This window comes from Anopheles ziemanni, chromosome X, assembly GCF_943734765.1.
Source record: "Anopheles ziemanni chromosome X, idAnoZiCoDA_A2_x.2, whole genome shotgun sequence".
Taxonomy (NCBI): Eukaryota; Metazoa; Arthropoda; class Insecta; order Diptera; family Culicidae; genus Anopheles; species Anopheles ziemanni.
Genome location: NC_080707.1, coordinates 1033636 through 1056843, shown reverse-complemented (window position 1 = coordinate 1056843; position 23208 = coordinate 1033636). Strand labels below are relative to the sequence as shown.

Sequence of the window (23208 nt, the reverse complement as noted above, 5' to 3'; positions counted from 1 at the left end):
TGCTTGTACGCCGCAGGAAAATTTCCTCCTCGTGAGTGCACTGGTGGAGTGTGGTTCGTGTGTGTGTGTGTGTGTGTGTGTGCGTGGTTTGTGAAGATCGCGAAAAAATCAAGTGGCCAAACAATCAAGTTAATCGTGTTCGAAGTTTGAAGGTGGTTTCGGAAGGCGGCTTGGAAAAAAACTCCAATCAACAAACACTCGAGTTTCGGGATCATCGCCACCCGTTTGTGACGGGATCGTTTCCTTCTTACACCCAAAAGCACACCACGACAACGGTCGGCAGCCGCAAGATTGTCGCCAACAGTCAACAGTTCTACGTAAGTATTACGACACCGTTGGTGTAAAAAGGAAATTAATTGTGTGAAACATACAAGTGGCCATCATTAACTTAAGTGGGTGCTTGGATTCGTTAACGTTCTTTAACAACGTAGAAAACCGTTGGAAACGCGCGAGACAATATTGTTACTTTCAAGACTTATACTAAACTAACACATCATGGTTATCATGACCCAATATCAAGGTTCGAGGAGGCTGAATGATTGTGGTAAATATTTTAATATACGAAGTTATTTACATCTCAAACACTCGATACTAGGCTTCCTGTAAAATGTGTTTAGTTATTAGTATAGGTGACGAATTTCACTGTTCAAGTAATTTGTTTTGCCCAGAAAAGTGTTCATCCTCCTCCCGAACAGAATCTTATAAATAAAACCATCGCGCAGCTTCTGTCCTATGTCAGCTTCCAAATCTTTCTGCAATCCCCGCAACACTGCTCTCTATCTCTCTCTTTCTCCTTCTCTTATCCTCTCAAGGGTATGAAAATTGTCCCCGACAGGACGACATTGATATGGACACAAATATATTATCATTTATACGTTTGGGTGTCCCCCTCAATACGACGGATAACGTATTTACGGCCACCAGAGCGGCAGAAGGGAAGAGGTATATACCGGGTGGAGGAAGAAAAAAAGTCCTGTTTGTACCCTTCTTGCATTTTCCACCCACGGCATTTGATAGCGGTCAAGCGATCCATCATCTACGGTGTGTTAAAATTCAATTAATGCTGCTTTTCCTGTCCTTCTTCCGGAGGAACGTCCTTACCAGCCCGTGTCCAGTCTAATCCAATTTGTCCCTCTTCGGGGTTTTGCTTCCACTCCCTTTTCTCTCTCCCTCTCGTAACACGAGTTATTTTTTCGCTGCACACATCCTTCCACGCGCGCCCCCTTCCAGTGGTTGCATGTTTGAATTTCGTAACGTTCAATTATTCACGCACTCTACCACAATTAGAAATCTAGCTCGGCAGGGCGAGCCTCTTCCGGCGCTGAGGGTGGCTGCCGGGATGGATTTTTCTTTTTCCACCAGCGACGACGTCTTGTGCATGCACTGCGTTGGTTTCGTAATTTACCACCACCACCTATCCAAGGGGTTGCATATTTCGGGCGCAATAGGAAAAGAAAACCAACAAGAAACCCGAATAAACCCTTCACGCGCGGAGGCCTCGCAGGAAGGGGCGGGGAAGATCCTTCACCTCTCGGCAATCGTCCTTAGCGTCGGTCCACGTTGGCCACGTGCCACAGCTCAAAAGTCTCACGTCTCTTCCCTGCCGCCCTGCGCCCTCTTAGAATGTTTTTTTTTTTACACATCGGGTTTCCCTCCCGTTTTTCCCGAAATAATCGTAAAAATATTGCTCATTTCGGTAACTAGTTTTTACATGCACCCGCTTGTGCATCGAGCGGAAATTACTTCTGATGGTTTTCCACATATAATTCGATCAAATTGTGTATATTTTCTTTCACTATTTTCCCTTCGGGTTTAGATAGCTTATGTCCGGTACACAAATGAAATAGGCCTGCAAGTAAAGGAAAATTCTTACTTTGAAAAGCCAACTTCATGTTGAATATATTTTGAAACAAACGGCCGTTTGAATATGCTTTAATATTTTCGAGTTCTGTAAACAATACGAAAGTGGAAGATGACACTATGTGTCTTGAAGTGTATTGCTTGAAATGTACCATTTTCACCAACAAGCGGATCATTTTTGGAAAATAATATACCTCCCTAAATCTCATATGCTTCCGATTCGTCGCAGGTAGGCATCTGCTTCACTTCGGACATTAGTTTTGGGTTTCTAGTCGTCAGAATCCTTTCGAAACGATTCACTTTACGACCGTGGAAAGCGTCGTGCACTCTGCGCCCCTTTCACTTATTATACCAATTTCTTTCTTGGCATGAATGAATTCTTCTGTTTTCCTTCCCTGACTGGTTAGATCGAAAATTTTACGACTCTGTTACGCATGCAGCTACGTGGAACGGCGCCTCAGAGTGAGTCAGATGGTTCCAGTGATTGTAGCGCAAGGATTGGAATGCGCAACAATCACTCGTTTTTGTTTTTCTTTTAAATCTACAAATGTGTTCGAAACGCAACGTCTCGTGTTCGATTGCGACGTAAAAGGAGGTTAGGTATAATAAAATAGTGGCGCCGTTAAAAACGAACGAAGATCAACTTCGATGAAATTGTTCTCTGTCGTTTTTACTCGATGCAGTTGTCAAGGGAGTGGGTGTGTGTTAGTGTGTGTATAGCGTCATCCCGCGACGGAAGTTGATGATGCATTTTTGTGTTTCTGTTTATTGGAATTGCTTGCTTGTTTCAACATTTAAAATTGGCAGCACGATATAGGGTTTGTTATGTGAATTTAATTTCACCAAACGACGAGGTGTGTGTCCTGTGTGGGGGAAAAGTCACGGTTTTTCCTTTCACGCATCGAAAGCCCTGCCGCGGGCGAGGACACTCCAAGCTGTCCGTTGATCGCATCCATCCGGTTGATTGCGAATTCGTGTGTGTGTGTGTGAGCGAGCTACTAAAGAGATCCCGTATCCCGTGTCTTTCCCCACGGGGAAGCTGATTGATGTCGTTGGGTTGATCGATGGTTTGTGTTTTTCCTTCTCCTGAGGTAGTTTCTTTTTTTGTTTTGGTATGAACAATCCAAAGGGACCAACGGCTATAGTGTCAGCTGCGCCATGCGTGTGGATATGGAATTTCAAACCCCGAGCGCAACCGAACCAACCGAGCAGTTTATGCACGCAGGTGTGGGGATACACGTATGTACTTAAATTTACTGCACTTAAGCACCGCCGTGAAGCCTGGGTTCGGTTTGACAGATCGACATTGGTAAGCCTCTCGAACAAAACATAAGTTGTGTTGATATCTCACGGTTTGTTATAAACAACTTTAAGAATAGAACGCTTTATGAAAGAGCCTTTTGTATCAGATATTGTGTAGAACAAGAAAGCGAATTCGTTTCATCTTGTTCTGATATTGCTGGTGCAATTGGTGGCCTTGACTGGAGCGAGATTTTGTAAATAAGGTTGATGTTTATTTTAGTTGCTAAATTTGCTGATGCAACTTTTTCTCTCGCGGAGAATTTACCAAACACTAGCGTGGTTGATTTTGCTTGAAAACTTGCCTTATTTTGTACAGCACTGTCTACCCTCTGCTGCACCGTACGATCTTCTCTAATCCGTTCCCCGTTCGTCGATGCATTCTGGTGCCAGTGGTGTTCCGTACGTATAAAGTACAGCCACACCTGCACCACCGTATGGCGGCAATGCAATTCGATGCGTTTCGCTACCGCCCGTCATCATTATCATCGTCATCGCCGTCAGCGGCATGTTGTTGTGATTCGGGGGGCGGGGGTGTGTGATTTTCTTTCACCCATTTGATATGGCCGCCGCCGACCGATGGATGTGATGGTGGTTTACGGTTGCAGCGCGAAAACAAGAGGTTGCTGGGAAAACGGATCATGAGAAAACTGATCCTCACGGTGTCGGCGGTGGGGGTGTGTGTATGTATGAAGGGCTGGGGGGGGGGGGGGGGGGGGCAGCTATGCGTGATTTATCCGTGGTAGAGTTGCTGTTAGCTATCAAGCTATTTTTTTGTCGCGTATCGTCGAACACGCTCGATAGAGACTCAACGGGGTCCATTAAGTGGTCTGTCAGAGTGGACATCGCGATGGCTCTCAGCCTCAAGGGTAAAAGCAAGTATGCAATCATCGGTCTACCGGATTGAACAAATAAAACTACACCAATAAATGTGAGATAAAGGACGATGGTGAACAATACTGGGCATTGGCTACGATTCGGGAAAATGTCGATCCATCCAACGTTGCCAGTCGAACAATCTGCAGATTATAAAACTCTAAACTTCTGTAGACTCAATCCCATTGCATTGCATTCTTCGCCATAGCAGTCAGGCCTGTAAGGGAGTAGGAAAGGACACTTGGATAGCCGAATTATTTTTCAAATTCAATTGCAAATTCTAGAAGATGAACACATGTACAGTCTTCAGGAAGTGAGAAACACGCAAAATAAGCTTTTCACGCGGCTCAATACATAACCAAAACAAACCTGAGTTCAGCGCGCGGAAGTCTACAGGATAACTGAACTCTCAAACCATCTTAAAACTAGCTGAGTGTAGTTTAGTTCCACTCGTTCTATGGATGTTCTAATATCAGGTATTTGGAAGTGTCTATGCAATTGTAACAATATTTGGTCTAAGGATACGAAGCTGATGCTACGGAGAGATGTCATTTGAGTGGAGTTCTCTGGGCTTAACACTTCTTCAGTTACATGTGAAGTAACGTAGGCTAATCATAGCGTACTGGGGATGTTGATGTTAGGGAGTAAGGTAAGATTAACTTATTAGATTCCTGAATCGGATGTCGGCAATGCTTGTACTCATATGTTTTTCTTTCATTTTTGAGTCCTTCCTACCGTGCTTAAGTAACAAATAAGTAGGATTTGTTGTAGCTATTCAAAGACTAGTACAACCAAACCTGTTGGACTCAGCAGCTTCGCTCGTATTTCGATAACGACGATTGGATCGATAGAGACAAAGAAAGCTCTTTCATGGGCATGCTCTTGCTCCTTTGGTTTGTAATGTCTCAAAAACCCAAACGATTGCGTACAGTTTCCCAATCGAGCTTCTCGTAAACCCTTCACTAATACAATGAGTCTTCTGATCCCGGTTCGTGAGCGGTTTTTGTAAAATGGCCGTCTGCACGAATTCGTCACGGAGGAGCTGTACATAAGTAACTGCGTGTGGTATTCCGCGGCGAGAGGAAGGAAGGCTTAAGACGAGCGGAAAAACTAAACATACGGCACATGAGCAGCACATCCAGAAGTGCGGAGGAGTGCGGCGGATGTTTCCCCGTTACATACTTCCCTCCACCAGATCTTGGGCGAGTTTAGAACAATACCAATCCTAAGAAGACGCGTCCATCATGGTGGTGGGTGTGTTGGTATATTTTTGACACTCGACTGACGACGCACCAGTTGATCGTGATCGACGTGCCGCTCGTGGCAGTGCGTGCTGTTTGGGTCGGTTTGGGCCCGCCTTCCGGTCCCTGGACCACCGCGATCGTCCCCCAACATCTGCTTAGGCCGATTGGGTGTTCTAGGCATATGAGACGCACTACCGGCAAAACTACTACATGTGATTTTGTTTCGCTGGTCAGAGGGATCTCCGGTGCCGGCGCAGACTTCAGTCAGTGATCGGTGATCGTGGACGAAACGTGTGCCTTCTGGAGAAAAGTCGAACCGCAGTGCCTTACGATGTGTGCCAGGGTCACTCAGATACAGGCGCAGCTGGAGCGCCGGAAGATGATAGTGGCCGGGCACCTGGCAGAACCAACGTTGGGGAACCGGGATCTGGCCAGGAAGCTGAACGTGCCTTACCAACTCGTGTACACGGTGCTGAAGCGCTACAAGGAGCGCCAAACGATCGAGCGCAAGCCGCGCCGGAAAGGACCTCACAACGCGACGTGGAAGCATATCACGCAGCGGGAACGCCGACTGCTTATCGTGTCGGCGCACCGCAGCTATCCTTGGCTGAGCGTCACCAAGCTCGCCCAGTGGTTGCGCATGAATCGCAACACCGTGACTGGCGTGCTGAAGCGCTTCGCCGAGCGCCTTACGGTCGATCGTAAACCTTCCTACAAACAGGCCGGGCACTGGCCAGAGGTATGTAAAAGCTCACGCCACGGATGACGAGGATGAGATACAGTGTCCGTCAGTGTAAACCACCTGTAACCAGCTTGGACGGAGGAAGCAAGTGATCGTTGGAGTTGATTCCACACGTGTACCGCTATAAGGGTAGCGTTTCCTGTTGTGTTCTAACCTATCACATACGCTCAAACTCGTGTTTGTCCTCATCCTCTACTAAGGATGTCCTGCTTGGGATACATTTCAGTGTTGAGCTGGCACTTCCAAATCCTTCGGGGAAATGTACCCACATGAGTGTTAATTGAAAAGCCGCTTTACGCATCGTGGGTGATGACGCGTTTGGTGTTGCTGTGTGGTCCTTTCCCCTTCTGCAGCAAATGAGGTTAGGTCGTAAGAGTGACGGTAATTATTGTTTAACTGCGTAATGCCACAAGATTCGCGGCTCGATGGAAGCGGAAATTCTGCGGGATGCTGCGGGTGGATCAGGATGGCTAGTCCCTTCCACAAAAAAAAAAAAAAAACGCAAAGGAATACTCCAATTAGTGGAACAAGTTCAGCCGGAAGTAGAGATGAGCCGGCTCTTGGGGTTAGTTCTTTCGTTGCGTGTGTGGGTGTATGTGTGGCAAGCGTGAAATTTTCCCCATATAGTAAACCCGGAACCGGAGAACCGAGCGGTTTGTGACTTGCGTGGGCACAAAACATGAGCGAGCAAAAGCGCAATCAAAATTCATCGAGTACACAAACAACACCCACACACAGTGATAGCCGACGTAAGAAACATTACACATCCTTGCGCCCATTTGCGTCCGTTGGCGCTGTTTCCGGTGTTCGTATCGGCGTGGGATGGGAGTCCCTTTGAGGTCCTTTTTCAACTGCAAGAATGTAACCTCCCTGCTAACTCCGCACAAGATTGATTTGCGTGCCAGGAGGCAATTACGCTCGCTGGCCGCAAAGTGGAAACCGTGTCGGCTCCCTCGACCTTCCTCCCCCTTTCCACACGACATGGCAAATATTTATCCACCGGGTTTTTTTCTCTTCACCGGACGCGAAGCAGAAGTGGAGGTTGTTCTTAAGAGGGCTCACATCAAGTGTGTGTGTGTGTGTGAGTGCGTGTTACGCCAAACGTGTCACTTCATCAAACCGCAAAATCGACCATCCGGGAGAAAAGTTTCAGCCGGGAAATACACACAATAACATCGCGTTCCCTACCGTACGGCAAATGGCGATAATAATAGTACTTAAAGCTGGTGGTGGAAGGGCATGTGGTCCTAGCGCGTGCAAAGCACCTTGCACATACACACACACACGGGACGCCTAAGCAGTCATAAAACAATCGTCGTATCCCTAACCCACCTAGCATGGCTCCGGCGCACAGTGCGCCATCCGGTGGACCCAGGAGTAGATCGTGTTCGAGAGAAATTTGATTAAACTTAACTTGTCTTTTAGTATACAACAGTCAGTAACTTGATATGAAAATTTCTCCATGAAGAACTGAATTGTTTTAACTGCGTCGTTGAGATCAGTTCTTTTTAGCGACAAACGGTACAGTATAAACATTCCATGTATCCTTCTTCAACGCTTTTCAACCACTTGCCCTGCCTACTTTGGTAGAATCTGGTTTATTTATTAATTTCAGAGTTTGTGTTTATCTACTGTGCGAGCAGACAGTAATTACGCCATATTCTTTTATGTTGACGATCTAATGTTCCAAAGTCCACGAACCCGATTGGTGGTGAAAATAAGATATTGCGACCACCGAGTGCCGCTACCTTGGCCCACTGTGAGTGGTGGGCGCCCCTGCCGCTTGTTATGTTGGTTGACAAATTTATGCGCTCTCGTGTTTGCGCTCGTTTGCTGTCCAAACGTCGCTCTGCCTCGGGAACGCAATGGTGGCTAATTAAATGAAAGAAACGGAGTAACCTATTCCGCGGTAATGTAGATAATTTTTTGCTTGCTGGGGGGTTTTGCTCTCGCACACGTGCGATCTTCCGCGAAACGATGAAAATGAGGTAAAGCATGAACCAGTGATTTTCGGTCCCTGGCGTTATTAGATGAAAACGTTTTATAACTGTCGCCATTTGTTCGTCGATGGGGAGACGTTGTGGTGGACAGGAAAGCAAATTAAAAATGCAACGTCTTGGTTGACGAACGACGCTTCTTTTCGGATCGCTGGTTAAGCCAACAACCAAAACCCGGATTTTGCTTCCTTGGAGCCTGTAAACGAGATTGTTGTTCGCCTGTGCTCTTCAGGTTGTAAGATGAGTCATCATCTTAGCTCTGCTTAAGACACCACGGGACGCCGTTGTTTGTCTTTCACCCTGCTGACCGGCTGATAAGATTATCCGATCGAGGTCGGGCTCGCACTCGCAGTCGCTCAACAGTTGTGTCCAGCAGATAGAGACGGTTTTATCGGCGGGTAAATCCCGCCAGAGCCTAAACAACTGGTGTCAACTAGTTGACGTGTGATGCACCCACTTTTATCGCATCCTATGTTTTCTTTCGCATGACGAATTCATCAAAATGAAATCGTATGCATTGTCAAGATGTTAATGAATTTGTATAACTTTTTGTTCATTATGTGCTGTAAAGTAGAAAACACTCAGATTACTTGCAAGTTTCCCTTCTTTAGGGAACCGAAAGTGCCTGTGGTTGTGTAAGAAAATTCGCGGCCCCTTTGAGATACCTCCAGAGATAGAATTTCCTTCCCATATTACTTACATTTTCATTAATCGTCGTCTAATGGGCTCGATAAATCGAAAACGGTCCAGCGCGCAACTGACAAGGCAGTTCGCGGGAAGGGTCTGTAAATAAATTTCGTACTTAATTCGTTTTGGTTGCTTCGCGATTAAGTTATAATGCGAGGCAAGTGCGGGGTTGAAAAACTGCATCAAGGGACCGGTTCTTCTTTGATTTCCCATTGCTTTCGATTGTACCTTTAGTGGGATGGCATTTTTTCACATCTTTTATCGCTGCTTTCACTCCTGATCCTTGGCGAGATTATCTGTTTACCATGTTCGATGTTCCGTCTTTGTTTCGTTACATTTTCTCTCTCTTCTTTTTGTTGGATTGGTTTATGGCCGGGTTATTGTTTGCTTGCTGCTTTGTGTTCCCGTTTTGCACCTTTCTCAACGAGGACCAAAAGTAATCCACTTCGCATTTCCCTTTCGCGATTGAGTCGTGAAATCAGTCTTTTTACCTTCATGCTTCCCCCTTCTCCACTCTGTTTCCGATGTCATGCTTTTCCTGTGTATGTTTGTATGTTTGCTTACTTCGGCTAGCATAAACTAATTGAGTGTCCTTTCATTGGAAACGCTTAACGTTCACCGTACTCCGGTCAGTGTTGGTTTACTTTTCCGTCCTGTTTTTTTTTGTTGTTTCGTAGGAGATGCTTACCATCGTTTTTTTTCCGTTTGTTTACTTTTCCAAGAGGGAAATTTTATGGTATGTCCTGCGGGTGGATGGAGGCGGCCAGAAAATCAAGGAAATTATCATAATCTTTTTATAAATTACTCCCTCCCATCGTTCCCTCCATTGGAGGTTTCCGGTTGTTCGTCGTTCGTCTTGCCCCCCTCCCCGCGACGCGACGAACGGCAAAGTAAGCATCTTTTTTGGCGCAGGGGGGTTTGGGGTGGGGCGCAGCAGCTTTTTCCCTCCGGATCAACAGGAGATGAAGAATGAACCGACTTAAGGCCGGTAAATGTGCTCTTTTGTTTCTTCAACCTTCACGGATTTGTCCGCCCGAGAAAAATGAGCGAATTATGAAAAAGTAAATTGCTTGTCAAGTGGTTTCGTTCCGTTTAGCCTTGTGTTCCGTAGTGCCGAAGGGGGAGGAAGACGGCGGAAATGTGTTTGGTGTACGTTGCGCCAGAGCGATTTGCGTATTATTTTTGCAAATTCGTCCGATGATTTATCGCACCGGCCCTTTCGGGGAAGGTTGTATTGGGATCTGTGTTGATGCTCAACAGATAAAGGATCTCTTTATAATTCGACACGGCAGCTTCGGGAGGTAGGGGGACGGTGTGGAGAAAGAGAGATGGAGTCGACATCAATTTAATGAGAAAGACGAAATGTTACGTTCGTGCTACATAAAGCACCCGAACAACATTCGGTTATTCTTTTCACTATTAACTATAAATGTACTTGTAAAAGTTTGTATAAAATAGAGCGACTAGAGATAGCAAAGTTTGCAATCTCAAGAAGAAACGACGGATTTGGTTACTGCCGACAATAGAGCCTGGCACTTTCCTCCGATGTAAGCGCGAAGGAAAACAGATCAAAATTAACCACATCTAAGGACGTCTTCCTCCTCTTTCCCTTCAACCCCCCCATTCCGGGTATGGGTGGAAAAGGAAACAAAGTTTGCGGGGGAAGGGCGGCTGATACACGAGTATGGTTCGCAATGAAGCTGATCGGGTAACGGGCTCAGGTAGCGCACACAATGAAGGTATTTAAGCGGAACAACTTCGGCCACGCTCGGATTAGAAAGGGGGGCAGGGGTGGGAAGGAGGACTGGGAAAACGTACGGTGGCGCCGGGACGGTGATGCTGGTGTGCCGGGAGAATTTTCCGACCGTGGAAGTTCAAAGTAGGAATTTTCGGTCCGAGTTGAGCGGAACTTTTCGGTGGAGCACGCGATACCAGACCCTTCCTCTGCCCCTCCTTCCCCGTTATGTTTACCTTTATATTAAGTGGTTTGTGTGACTTCCCTTCACCCCACCCCCCTTCGTCTCTGCTCTTTTCTACGCATCCTGCGTTTTTGGCGAGCGAATAGAGACATTTAAGGAATGTGCACCGCATTATCCTTTCGTCCCCGCTCGGGAAAACAGGAAGTAACGATTATATTTCCTCCGCCGCCCTACCGCGCTCTACCTGCCTTGGCACACCCCATACACGATGCTAAATCAAGGCCGTGTTTCGGTTTTAATCCGCCCGGAGAGAATTGCCTGCGGGCGGGGATTGTGCGCCTTGGCGTAATGCAAGGAAATAGTTTCACTTTCTCAAGGAGCCGGCTGGTGCGGGCGTGACAGGAGGGGGGTGGTAGTTCGTATTTCATTGGGTGAGTTGCAGCGACTCCATGTACGGGATTCCACGGTTCTACCATCGTCGTCAGCGTTTGGCTTATAAGCCCTCGGGGGGGCTAATTTTCCCGACCCCTTTGGTGGCTTTGTCCGCATGGGACCAGGAGAAACGGTATGACCTTTACGTGTGTGGGGGTGTACCGGGATTTAACTTGTCGAACTCCTTCTGGAACGTTTCGATGACTTCATCAAATATTGATGCGCGGTTTCCGAGCTAGGAATTTTCTATGCCACGTCCTTTCCCGATGGAAATAGCCACGGTGAGTCATCCTGAAGCAAAAGTAGAAGGCGAACAAGTGGTGACATTACCCACCAACAGGAGGGGAGCAGCACCAGCTGGCGGAGGAAAGTACGATATAGCAATTGAGGATCTTTTTTTTTTTGCTCGCAAATACTTACGTCACATAGGACTGATGCATTTGATTATTGTCTCGTTTTTCATTCGTCTTTTAACATAAATAAAACTTTTATAATATCTCAATGTTGTAGAAGCTCTAAACTTGTAACATTAGCTCTAAACAAAATATTACACAACACGAAGTTGACAATTTCCTTGCCCTTCAACCACTGTGCATTAAAACGTTTTTTTTCGCCAATTTTTCCGACGATGGAAAAAGGATTACGTCCCAGGGTGGAAAAGTCGGTGCCGATCGGTGGAGGAAAACATAACTTCCAGCCGGCAAAATACAGATTTCATTCAACGTGCCCGAATGGGAATGTCAACGCGAGTGACGGGAAAGTGAAAAAGGGACTTGCCAAGTGTTTGGCAGTATTTGGGTTTAGTTTTGTTTTTTCCTCCAGCGAGTCGACAAACGCGTCCAAACATGCAAACCACGGTCCGCTTCCGTGTGCCGGCGTTCGTAAATCATCCTTTCCAGCTGCAGCTCCCGGGGTGGTCTTCACGGTGGTTGGTTTTTCCTTTGCCTACCCCTTTTTTGTTTCCCCACAGAACCACCCCGCGTTAGGAGGGGGGGAAGGCAAGCAAAAAGAAAAGACCCTCTGGAAGCTGGGGACGATGTCAGCAATGGACGGCCGACGTGGACGACGATAATGATGATGTTGACGGATGCGGACGCTTTCGCGCACCGGACCGGACTTTGCCGCAAGAGGGTAATTGAATCAAACACCTCCAAACGGTGCCGAACCCAGGTCGATAGGGGGCGCGCGGGGTTCGTGAGTGATGGAAGAGCATAATTGGACTTCCTGCTTCCCGTTTCCGGCTGGACGAGGTTTCTTTTCGGGGGGTTAACCCTTAATTGGGACGATCAGCTTTGGAGTGGACGTTGTAGGTTTGTTTTTCTTCTCTCCTGAAAACGGACACATTCCGGATTGTGTTGGTGAAAAAAAAACGTCTTTCGTCGTCGGTTTTGATTTTCTCCTTTAATTTGTGGTTCTTTTCTTCGTTGAATGTCTCACGCACATGAGCGGGTGAATATTTACATGAACAAGAACATGACCCGTTTCGATTCCAACTGATCTATTTTTCTATTTATTCCTAGCTAAGAGACGGGTTAAAGTATAAAATAAACAAAACCCAAACGGTCAGCCAAACGAGGCCGGAGTGGCGGGAATATATCTAAAAGACGCCGTTTTGAAAATGATCGGCTACATTTATGCGCGCTTGTGTGTGCGCACAGAGCCGGGCGGGCGTTCCGAAACGTCGCGTGTTCTACTTTAAATTTCTAGTTGCGTCACTTTTGTCCCGAGCGCAAGGATTTTTGTTAATTTTCACTCGCGTCGATACGTGCTCTTACCGCGGTTTCGCTAGTTTTCCGAGAACGAATTACGCTGTCATGTTCTATGATTTAGGGCCCTCCTTCCGCCCTTCCCTTCCTTTCTTCTTCCAGTTTCTCCGTGAAACGGTAGCCCGTCGAGTGGGAAACGAACACCGCAGAGGTTCGGCGCACATTCCTCCGGCGTTCAACATCGGTAACGAAGAGAAAAACGAATGCAATTTCAAAATCTCGGATAACATGCTATATGCAATTAAAAACCAAACAAAACGAAGAAGGAAAAAAGACATCGACATGCCTCTCGTCCGTCAGTCGCTGGAGCAGGGAAGCACACATGTGTGCGTTGTGATTGCTCGACCCCGAGTTTGCTGATGATGATGGTTTAATATTCGAGGTTTACGTTCTAGCGTTGACGATGATGGAGTCAGTCGAATCGAAATCGCTGGGGTGGGGGGAGGTTTTCGTTTTGCCATTAACGGGTGGAAAATGGCGGTGGTGGTGGTACGCAACAGATGTGGGAAAATCGAGCAGTGACAATTTGCAACATTTGCAATTAAAATAATTAATAAAAACAAGCAGCAGCAAAACGCGGCGAGAAGTGTATGATAGCAGAAACAACAAGGAGTATGAAAAAAAATGACACGCCAACACAAATAAATACCGTTCCATCCGACACCGCGAACTTTTCCCTTTTTCCCGGTAGGAGGAAAAACCAAAACAAAATACGACGCGGCGCAACTGTTGCGAGCCAACGGTAGCGTGATTGAAGGATAAATGGGTGGGTGTAATTCGATCCGGTAGTCCGGTGTTTTTTCGCTGGCGTTTTGGGCCTTTTGGTTTTTGGAGCATTTTTTGGCATTTTTTTAATATAAATCCAACGGGTACACCCTATTAGCCGTTATTCGGCCGTTGCGATGGAATGTGTAATGCTTTAATTGCACATTTTGATGGTGGTTTGTTTAAAGTTGTATAACAGGCTTTGTTGTGTTTCGAAAATGTTTTGCCAAATCGATTCCACATTCGTTGTTTTGTACCTACTTTGTTTAAATGAAAAGGAACATTTGTTCTTGGAAGTTATTTAAGCATTTTAAAGATTTGCCGTAAATGTTTAATATCGGTCAATTTAAAACACAGATATTAGGACTACACGCGAGAACTGACCTTTGTCGGACATCATACCTCACGTGCGTATCCTTTTTGTGTATTGTGTTTCTCTTCTCATGAACCGGAGTTAAAGCTTACACGGTGAGAAACTGTTCGAAAGTTATCCTTTGTAAATTACAATCATACATTTTTCTTTCACCTGCGGGTGGATAAAGGGTTGACCGCGTTCGGTTTTGTTTCGTTCATTCCTTCTTGATGTTTCGCCTCAGTTTGTCGACAACGTGTAAGGCTTCCGGGCTCGGGCGGCCAACGAGCAGAAATACGGCAAAAGTTGGTGCAATGAAACCTTCTGGCTGAGCAAACGCATATTTGAATGTCGTTGGGTTTTCATTCGGTGCCGCAAAATATTAAACATAACGCTGTTCGAAGAAAGACAGGAAAAGGAAATGCGGATTGCGGTGAAGCATAACCAGCGTTATTATGATAGGGAAAATTAAAACAAAATAAGCATCGAGTGCATCACATATCGGCATTCACGGTGGTTAAGTAAGCGACAAACATGTGGCGAGCGTCGTAAGATGTGGTCGGTTGGCCGTCTTGGTGCAAAATCGAACAGGAAAACTCCCCCCTCAGACAGAAACAACAACAACATCCTACTCCGCTCCGGTTGACCGAATGTTTCAGCGCATCATTTTTCCTGCCCGGATAGTGTTCCCATTTTGCGCCGGTTTAGAAAAGATCGTCAGCTTGCGGAGGGAAGGTAAGGGAAAGGGGGGAGGGGAGGGAGAGAGGTGTGGTTGTAAAATGGCACGGCAAAAAGTAGTCAGCGAACAGTAATAAATCTCGCGCTGCAAACTTCGAATCGGAACGGCAAAGAACTCAGTCGTTTGTATTTTCGTTTTGTTTCTGAACAGCGACAGGAAAATGTTTTCCATTCCAGCACCGGGGACGGTGCATTTTTCCTTCTTTCCAGCGTGCCGCACGGCAGGAAGTGGGGAATGCAGCAAATAATGTGAAAAGCGTGGCGTCCTTAAACGGCAGAAATTAAAACGCGATAATGTCCACCCACACCATTCCGACCGAACTTTTCCAAACCCGGCCTGCAATGGGTTGCGCAAATGGAATCTCCGAGTTGACAGTGGAAAAAATGATATGGACAATTTTTCCGAATAGTTTTCCACTCGCTCAGTGGAGGCGGGACAGGCAAATCTCGGTTCGTTGCGAAATAGTTGACCAAAACTTGAAAGATTTACATTCGGGTTGCTTTGGTTTATGTTATTCACCTGGTTTCTCCGGTTGACTTTTTCCAGCGCGGCTAAATATGCGGAATGAAAATGATACCCCTTCTATAATCCATCTCACTGCAGTGGTTCGCAACCTAGTCTTTCTTATAGCTAATTTATGTGGAGGACAATGCAGAAATGTTGTTGTTGTCATCAGTTTGTTAGTGTCTGTTCTTCTGCTTACTGCTGACGATTTTACAAATCTGTAAATTAAAACTCATAAGCAGTTTAATAATCGTGTTTTTAAACTTAAAAACGCTTTAAAAGAATGTGTTTTCGTTTAGTTGTTGACGTTTTTAGAAATTTGGTGATATCTTTAGCTTATATTATTTCGAGGATGAGTGTAGAGAATGATACGCGAATGGCGCTGGGTAAGGTACACTACTTCCGATGTTTTTCCATAGTATCTCAACCCTTTCGCGAATCGAGTGACGACCCCTGCTTTTTCGCTGCGAGAGTCATCGTCCGAGATCATCAGAAATCGCAGGCACAACATCCCACTCATCGCATTTTTCGGATGGGCGTGTGTTTATTTATCCGTTGTTGGTACTTGCTCTGTTTGTTGGCGATATTATTTTACCGCTTTTCCGCGTTTTTCCGGTCACTTTTTCGCGCAACCCAGCGGGCTAACTTTTCTTCGGTGTTTTTTTTTTCATGTCATTGTTTTGTCGGGGGTTTTCCTGCATGTTTCCTGCTTCCCACTTCGCTTCCCCTGTTGCACCTACCGCGAACCGCAGAGAGCAGCTCTTGTTTTCTTCTCTTTTCCTTCCCACGCCGTTCTGAACGCGGATGACTTTATAGCCGGGTTGGAAAAATCCGGCCCAGCCTCCACGGAGTGCGCTAAATTCGTGTCGGTGTCCAGATGTGCCGCTTCGGTCCGCGGCGAAGATTTATTGCGCATTACCCGGCGTGGGGGTACGTGTAAGACTTTTTCGCCAACATTCATGCTGCGCCGGTTTGCCGAAGTTAATTAAAAGATTAAGACCTACGAGAGGGGAAAAACCTCCGAATGGCTCAACATCATTTCTGCATTCCCCTTGCTGTTTGCTTTAAACAACCAAAGGCAACACAACCCTGCCGGATCGAACGACGTGTTGACAGGTCCATATCCACAGCTGCAGCAATGCACCAAAACGTGGCTCCATTTTCCACATTTTACACCTCCATTACGGTGATTGGAAAAGTTGTATCCCGGAAAACTCCGGCTCGCTTGCACGGTACATGATGATTTGTGCGCGGAACTTTCCGTTGTGCGAGAGTTTTCCACACAAGTTTTCTTTTGCACCTTGTTATTTTCTTCGAGTGCATACATGTTTACGAGGGCACGTTTTCCACTTTTGTTAATGTTGGCTGGAGGTAGCGAACGGACCGGGACCATCAGGTGGTTGGTTTTCTTGTCCACTGTGACTAACGCGTGCTTATTCTCCTCTTGCTTCTCCTCCTCCTCAGATGATGACGATGGACGTCACAAAGCCCGAACCGCCCTCGGTGACGGCGGGGATGGGCGGGGGGCCGGTCGGGGCCGGAGCCTCGACCGCCATGGCTCTCAACGGGCTCGTCCCGACGGTTTCGGCCGGACCGCAACAGTCGCAGCAGCAGCAACAGGCGCCGCTGGGCCCGGGACCGGGAACAGGTAATCAGCAACAGCAGGGCCCCGGGGCCGGTGTCGGCGGGCAGGTGATTCCCCCGGGAGCCCAGCATCCTCAGCAGCAACAGCAGCAGCAGCAGGGCCAGCAGCAGCTCTGCGCCGGCTGCGGCAAGCACATCCAGGATCGCTATCTGCTGCGGGCCCTCGACCTGCTCTGGCACGAGGACTGCCTCAAGTGCGGCTGCTGCGACTGCCGCCTCGGCGAGGTCGGCTCCACGCTCTACACCAAGGGCAACCTGATGCTCTGCAAGCGGGACTATCTACGGTAAGCTTAACACTGCAACTCCTGAAGAAGGTGGTTCAACAACAACAGACAGATTTCATGTACAAAACGGGTACGCAAAACACTAGGTTAGGGATCTGTTTCTCTTCATTTCTTGAATATCGGTCACAAACGATCAGATTACTTACAATGTAATAGATTTTTCGTTCTCGCCTTTCAATTTCACAGATTGTTTATTGTATCCTTTTATGGTTTTATTTTCCTTTGATCTTGAATTTAAATGTTTGTTAAATGTAGTACTTCATGTTCTTTGCATGTAGGAAATCTACACTGATACAAACAGTAGTTGACTTCAATACTATCGCCTTGTAAACTATCGTTCACAACAATAATACATAGTGTTTCAATCTGTTCTGTAACTAAGAGGTACTCTATAATCATAAGGAACAAATAGGTAATAATAATTTACCTTTTAACTTTGAATGTAGAAGAGCAAAACAAAACAATTTACAAGTTGGAAATCATGAACTTAGAACATCGTAGAAATATGATAAAAGAGGTAATATTTAGGTTTTCATTGTTTATCTATCGATTTAAGCAGTTGTTTTTGAACCATCAACTACATCGCAGGACCTTTCCCATTCTTCCCTGGAATTGTCCTTATTGTAACTAATTCTCGCATTTTCCCTTCGAAACCAACAGCCTCTTCGGCAACACCGGCTTCTGTGCCGCGTGCAACAAGGTCATACCGGCGTTCGAGATGGTAATGCGGGCCCGCAACAACGTCTACCACCTGGAGTGCTTCGCCTGCCAGCAGTGTAACCATCGGTAAGTTTGTTGCATTCTGTTCCTTCCCAATATCCCTTACTTACCGCTGGAATGTGATGTTCCGGTGTCGACTCCATCCCCTTTGTTTTTTTGAGTAACAAACTTGAAGGATGGATAGGAGAGAGGCTGCCAAACTCTTTACCACCGTATGGAGATGAGCACAACACATGAGCCAATTGGGTGTGAAGGTTTCCTCGAATGGGTCACGAGGGAAATCAGGGATGCTGGATGTTTGTTTTGTTTTGTTTTGTTTTATTTCTTCTGGTCGACCGTTTTCTTCATTTTTATTTATTCAATTTCAGGTTTCCCTCCATCTGACCAGCGGTCAGCTCTGGGGAACGGGGACGGGGGAAAGTAAGGCAAATGTGCTGGCTGCGGCTGACAGCAGCAGCAGAAAATGTCTTCCACTTCAGAAATCGACCATTTTCATCGACCTAACCGAGCCTCCGGGTTTGAATGATTAATCGTTTCGCTTTCAGCGAACACTTAAGGAATATCGGTCGAGAGGATCGGTCCCCGACCCGCTGGAAAAGGGTGCCAGTCTCTGTGTGTGTGTGCGCATGAAATTTGAATCATCCAAAAGTAAAAATCTACGTGCCCCGGGTGCGGTTTTGCGATTAGCGTCCGGTAGCCAGGGTCGCCCTGAATGCTAATGACGCCATCGGCCGTTTTTGGGTTCCGATTCCTGTACGTGGATGAATCGTGGTGAGGACTGGCCCATGCCGGCCGGACGGGGTGGCGGGTGGCAGGGTGGAAAAACTATTTACTAAACATCGCTTGATTTATGATGCCACTTCGTCGGCGTGTTTTGTATGCCTAGCGCTGGCAAATCTTCCCCCACCCACCCCGTTGTCCACGTCGTCCACTCGTCACGAACGAAATTTCGTCATTAACATTCCACCCGGGGACCCGGAGAAAACAATACCACCCACCTCCGCAGCTCCCCCTCCCCCTTGCGACAGCTAGAGCAAAATCTGTCAAAATCCAGCATCACCCCGCGCGACCGTTTTTCACAAAACCCCCCGGTTTGCGGTGATATCCTGTCTCCTGCAGACGATTGCCACAATCTAGGGAGGGGGAGCGCGGGTGTGTTTGTGTGGGGAAAATTATTACGATTGTCTTCATAATTACCGGCAGGGCGCGCATTCACTTTTGCGATTGTGGAATGGCGTTGTTGTTGGTGTACGAACGTTTCTGAGCCGCGTTCTCGTCGATGTCAAATGCAATACTGTTCGTTGTGCGACGGGGTGGGTCGGTGGGGAGAGGGTTAGGATATCAATGTCACAACAAATGCTTCCCTCCCCACACTACCCTTGCGTCCCTCCTAACCAAGCGAAGACAATTTTCCCGAGTGCCAAAGCATATTTCACGTGAATGTTTCATGAGCCCCCCTCTTTGCCCTCGTTGAAGTATTTTTTGGGGGGTGGGGGAGGTGGAAAGCTTCTTCTCCACCCTTCCCGTGAGAGGTGGCGGTGGGTGGGTGGTAGAGACGGTGCCTGGGTTGTCACAAAGCTCAAAATTATTCTACCATATAATATTATTTTAATTTGATTTATAATCCCCGACAAATAAATTACGCTTTACCGCCAGCGCCTTTTTCCCCCGGACCAACCCCCAAGAGGGCATGATGGAAAACACACACAGAAACACATGGGCACAAGGTCGAGGCTATTCAGCAGCTGATAGTTACTGGAATGGTGGCGTTCCGTTACTTTCCAATTTATAAATCGTGCGGTTTTTCGCGCGCGGGGCTGCTGTTTAAAAAGGCAAAGGGGCGCGAGGGAAAATGGGGCGGGCATTGTGTGTATCTGCTGCTCGCCTCCCCTTCATCCCGGCATTGTAATGAGCTGAGCGTCGTCCTCGTATGGGCACACACAATTTGGCGGTGACATTGAGCGCATATTTTACGTTATCTTCGCTGCGTCCAGGCGCACGCACGCGGTGTTTTACAGGTGCCGGGGGTGGTGGTGGTGGTGGGCGAGAGGATGTTGCATTTTCCACCGAGCGCGGGGACAAATTGGAGCAACATATTGTGTGTTTTGTGACTTGACTTCCCAACCAACCAACACCAACCTTGTCGCCCGTTTCCCGTTGACCTCGTTGACGGCTTGGGAAAGAGGTAGCAAGGGGGAGGGAGGTGGAGTGTTGGTGATTGAATTAATTACATCGTCCTTCGACGCCGCCACCACCACGTTGCGTGCGTGCGCGCGCGAAATGCCATTTCCGGCTGCCCAATTTTCCGCCGCTCATGTGCAGCAGCCTGTTGTTGTGTTAGGTGCCAGCCCCCTCCCCCCACCCCCTCGTAATCTTCCCGGAGCCCGGATACAACCTCGGGTTTCCTACACGGACAATGATCGAATCGGGTTCGACGACGGGGGGAAAACAGCAGCTACCATTTGTGTCCGTTACGTTAACCAGCTCTCGAACGGAAAACCATCTGATGAAATTATAAACTAAACAGAGGTACTCGACCGAACTGCCATTGTGAGTGGGTGTGTTTCCGCCTTCCGCCCCTTCCGGAGGTGGAAAATCCTGCCGCTTTTACTCCTATACATGGAGAGAAAAAAGGGGAAACCCGAACGATTGGAACGGACAATTGGAAAAGTGTGAATGGCATTGGGAAAAGCTGACCGCAGGGCAGCAGCACCAAGATCGTTTTCCAATCTTTTTTCCCCTCATTGCTGCAACACAAAAACCGCGTAAGCGCGTTGAATCAGGATTCAATTAAACTTTTCATTTCTATACTTGAAGAGAAATAGAAAAAAAACACGTTTTTCCGACGTGATCGCTTCGTGGAAACAATTGATTCACTGCTATTCAATCGAACGCTTAACAATTGAAACTAGCGTTGAGCAGCAAAACAGAGTTACAATCATGTTTTGTGTTCGAATTGATTCTTTCTTTAAAAAACTGCGAAACTGTTTTGTAATCGGTTTCTCGGTGCTATGGAAAAACAAAACTAAGATAACAAATTCCACAGTATAGTTCGTTTTTTTTTTTTATAGTTAAGGTGTATTTTCAGTGGTTTGCTTTTTGGTTTGTAGTGAAATAAGTTCGGTTGTTTTTTCTTCTGATCCGCGAGCCGCTCTTTTCCCGTTGCAGTTTCTGCGTTGGCGACAAGTTCTACCTGTGCGAGAACAAGATCCTGTGTGAGTACGACTACGAGGAGCGGCTGGTGTTCGCCTCGATGGCCAACCATCCGATGCTGAAGCGCCAGATGAGCCAGGGTGGCGGTGCGTCGGGCGGCGGTGGTGCCGGTTCGGCGGGCGGCCATCCGGGAATGCAGAACGGCCACGGCAATGGTGGAGCCGGCGGCGGCGGAGGTTCGATCGGCGGTGGTGGAGGAGGCGGTGGAGGTGGTGGTGGTGGTGGTGGGCAGCAGCAGCAGCAGGGACAGCAGCCCCAGGGGCAACAGCAGCAGCAGCAGGGACAGCAGAGCATGCTCGCCTCGCCGCAGAAGCAACAGCAGAACGGCACGAACGGAAACCCGCTGATGGGGCTGGTGGGCCAGCGGGGAGGCCCGGGTGCTGGGGGCGATCTGAACAACAACAACAACAGCTTGACCGCGGCCCTCGCCGGAGGGCCCACCCCCTTCGGCACGGCCGCCCATCTGAAGGCGACGCTCAGCACGGCTAGTTAAATTTTCCAACCGCGCTTCCAATTGGCCAACGAAAAGAAGTAGTAAGTCCGAGCCGACGAGACAGAGTGGGTGAAAGAGAGCGTGCGGAGTGGGAGACAAACAGTGCAAGGAAAACCGAGTGAAGATGGGTACGTCTCTCGGCACGAGGAAAACTGAACCGTTTCCACCGAAGAAGGAGGAGCGAAAACGAAAAGCCGCTAGATCAACTCGCCTACTTCAACATGCGATCGTGTTTCACTTCAACTATCAAACGTTCGAACGTCTTCCGGTAGGTGCTCGAGCCTGCATGGCAAGCTACTACTTTCCATCTCGGTAGCTTGTAGCAGTTGGTGTGGATGAAAACTTTACGCAACAGGGCTTATTATGAAACTCGAACGTTAGAGAGTCCTTCGCAAAGTCTTGTGTTATGGAAATTGTCAAACGACTCAGTTCAAGTTGCCTCCAATAGTAAATTTCAATACATAAAATATACTCGAAGTTAAAGAAGGCGTTAACCACGAAACCTTTACATATTCTCCAATGTTTACAAAATGCAACAGTCGTTCAACGCTAACTTGACAGTTGCATCTGGGAAAACAAATCGAACAATCTTTCTTCAAATCGAAGATTCTAACTAACGTCTGAGTGCTTGATAGTTGGAGTGTACATTATTGCAATAAGGTTCCTGATTTTTACATAACATATTAATCAAACATTTTTATACGTTTTGCTTGGTTGGTTAGAAGCCAAATGCCTTTGTTCTAATTCATGCAAGGATTGTGCAACATTTTATATTTATCTTACTTTTACCACATCTTTAAGTACTTTTATATCATTCATTATTAATTTGCTATGCCACGCTATAACAAGGTTAAAAAGATACTGATTTATACTTACGAAATAATTTCAATATTATCATTATCATCTTTAATTATATGTATTATTTACATTACCTATTGATTTCCTCACTATTTCGTTCTGTTAGGCTCAACGCCACTCTCATCATAATTAAATGGCTTTGAATATTTGGATGTATAGCATATTTCATTTAAATTTTTCAACTGTTTACAATCCTTTCGTGCCTCGTTAGTGCTGAACGCACAGTTAAATTTGAAATTATATTCTTAATGTATTATTTAAAAAACAATACTGAAAGAAGAGATGTGTTCCACTTGATGGAATTTAAGGAATTGGTACACAATATCAGCAGTAAAAGTATTTTAGTATTATAATTCTTTTTGGTATCTTTTATAAGTGTCACAACTAACCTAGTGGGATATAATACAGAGCAAAGAATAAGGATTCATTTTCAATTAATTTATTAACATAACTGGCGAAACATTCTATTCTAAGTATTATTTTTCACATTTTATTTGTCATATATCTGTAGAATTAATGCTTTAGCGTTTACTTTTTATCAATATTACTATCATGTGTTAAATCATAATCCTGAGACTAAATGAATCTTCCCATGAATTTTGCCTTATTTTACATTTAACAAAGACACTGTCGTTTTTATCGCACCTTTTATTACAAGTATTTTTAAGTTTGAACCTGTTTGACGCCATAACCCGGTGACAATGCAGCCTTGTGCCAAATTTTTAGCCCATTGCGGATTAGACGTAGAACCAACGAAATGGACTAATCGGTCGGTGCGTTGGGAAGGGAAGCGAAGCGGAGCATGCAGTCGACT

At 46.6% G+C, this 23208-nt stretch overlaps 1 protein-coding gene across 1 annotated transcript; it reads left to right on the top strand.

Annotated features, from left to right (window-relative positions):
* Positions 1-191: 191 nt before the first annotated feature.
* On the top strand, positions 192-21536 carry LOC131290779 (LIM/homeobox protein Lhx8-like). The gene is made up of 4 exons (XM_058319954.1): positions 192-317; positions 16647-17110; positions 17771-17896; positions 20999-21536. The coding sequence occupies exons 2-4, from the start codon at positions 16647-16649 to the stop codon at positions 21534-21536; spliced, it is 1128 nt and encodes a 375-aa protein (XP_058175937.1). The 5' UTR covers positions 192-317.
* Positions 21537-23208: the final 1672 nt, after the last annotated feature.

Coding starts and splice junctions, on each gene's coding strand:
- LOC131290779 (XM_058319954.1), top strand. CDS start 16,647: ATGATGACGATGGACGTCACAAAGCCCGAACCGCCCTCGGTGACGGCG. Junction 17,111..17,770: donor TGCAAGCGGGACTATCTACG/GTAAGCTTAACA, acceptor CGAAACCAACAG/CCTCTTCGGCAACACCGGCT. Junction 17,897..20,998: donor TGCCAGCAGTGTAACCATCG/GTAAGTTTGTTG, acceptor TTCCCGTTGCAG/TTTCTGCGTTGGCGACAAGT.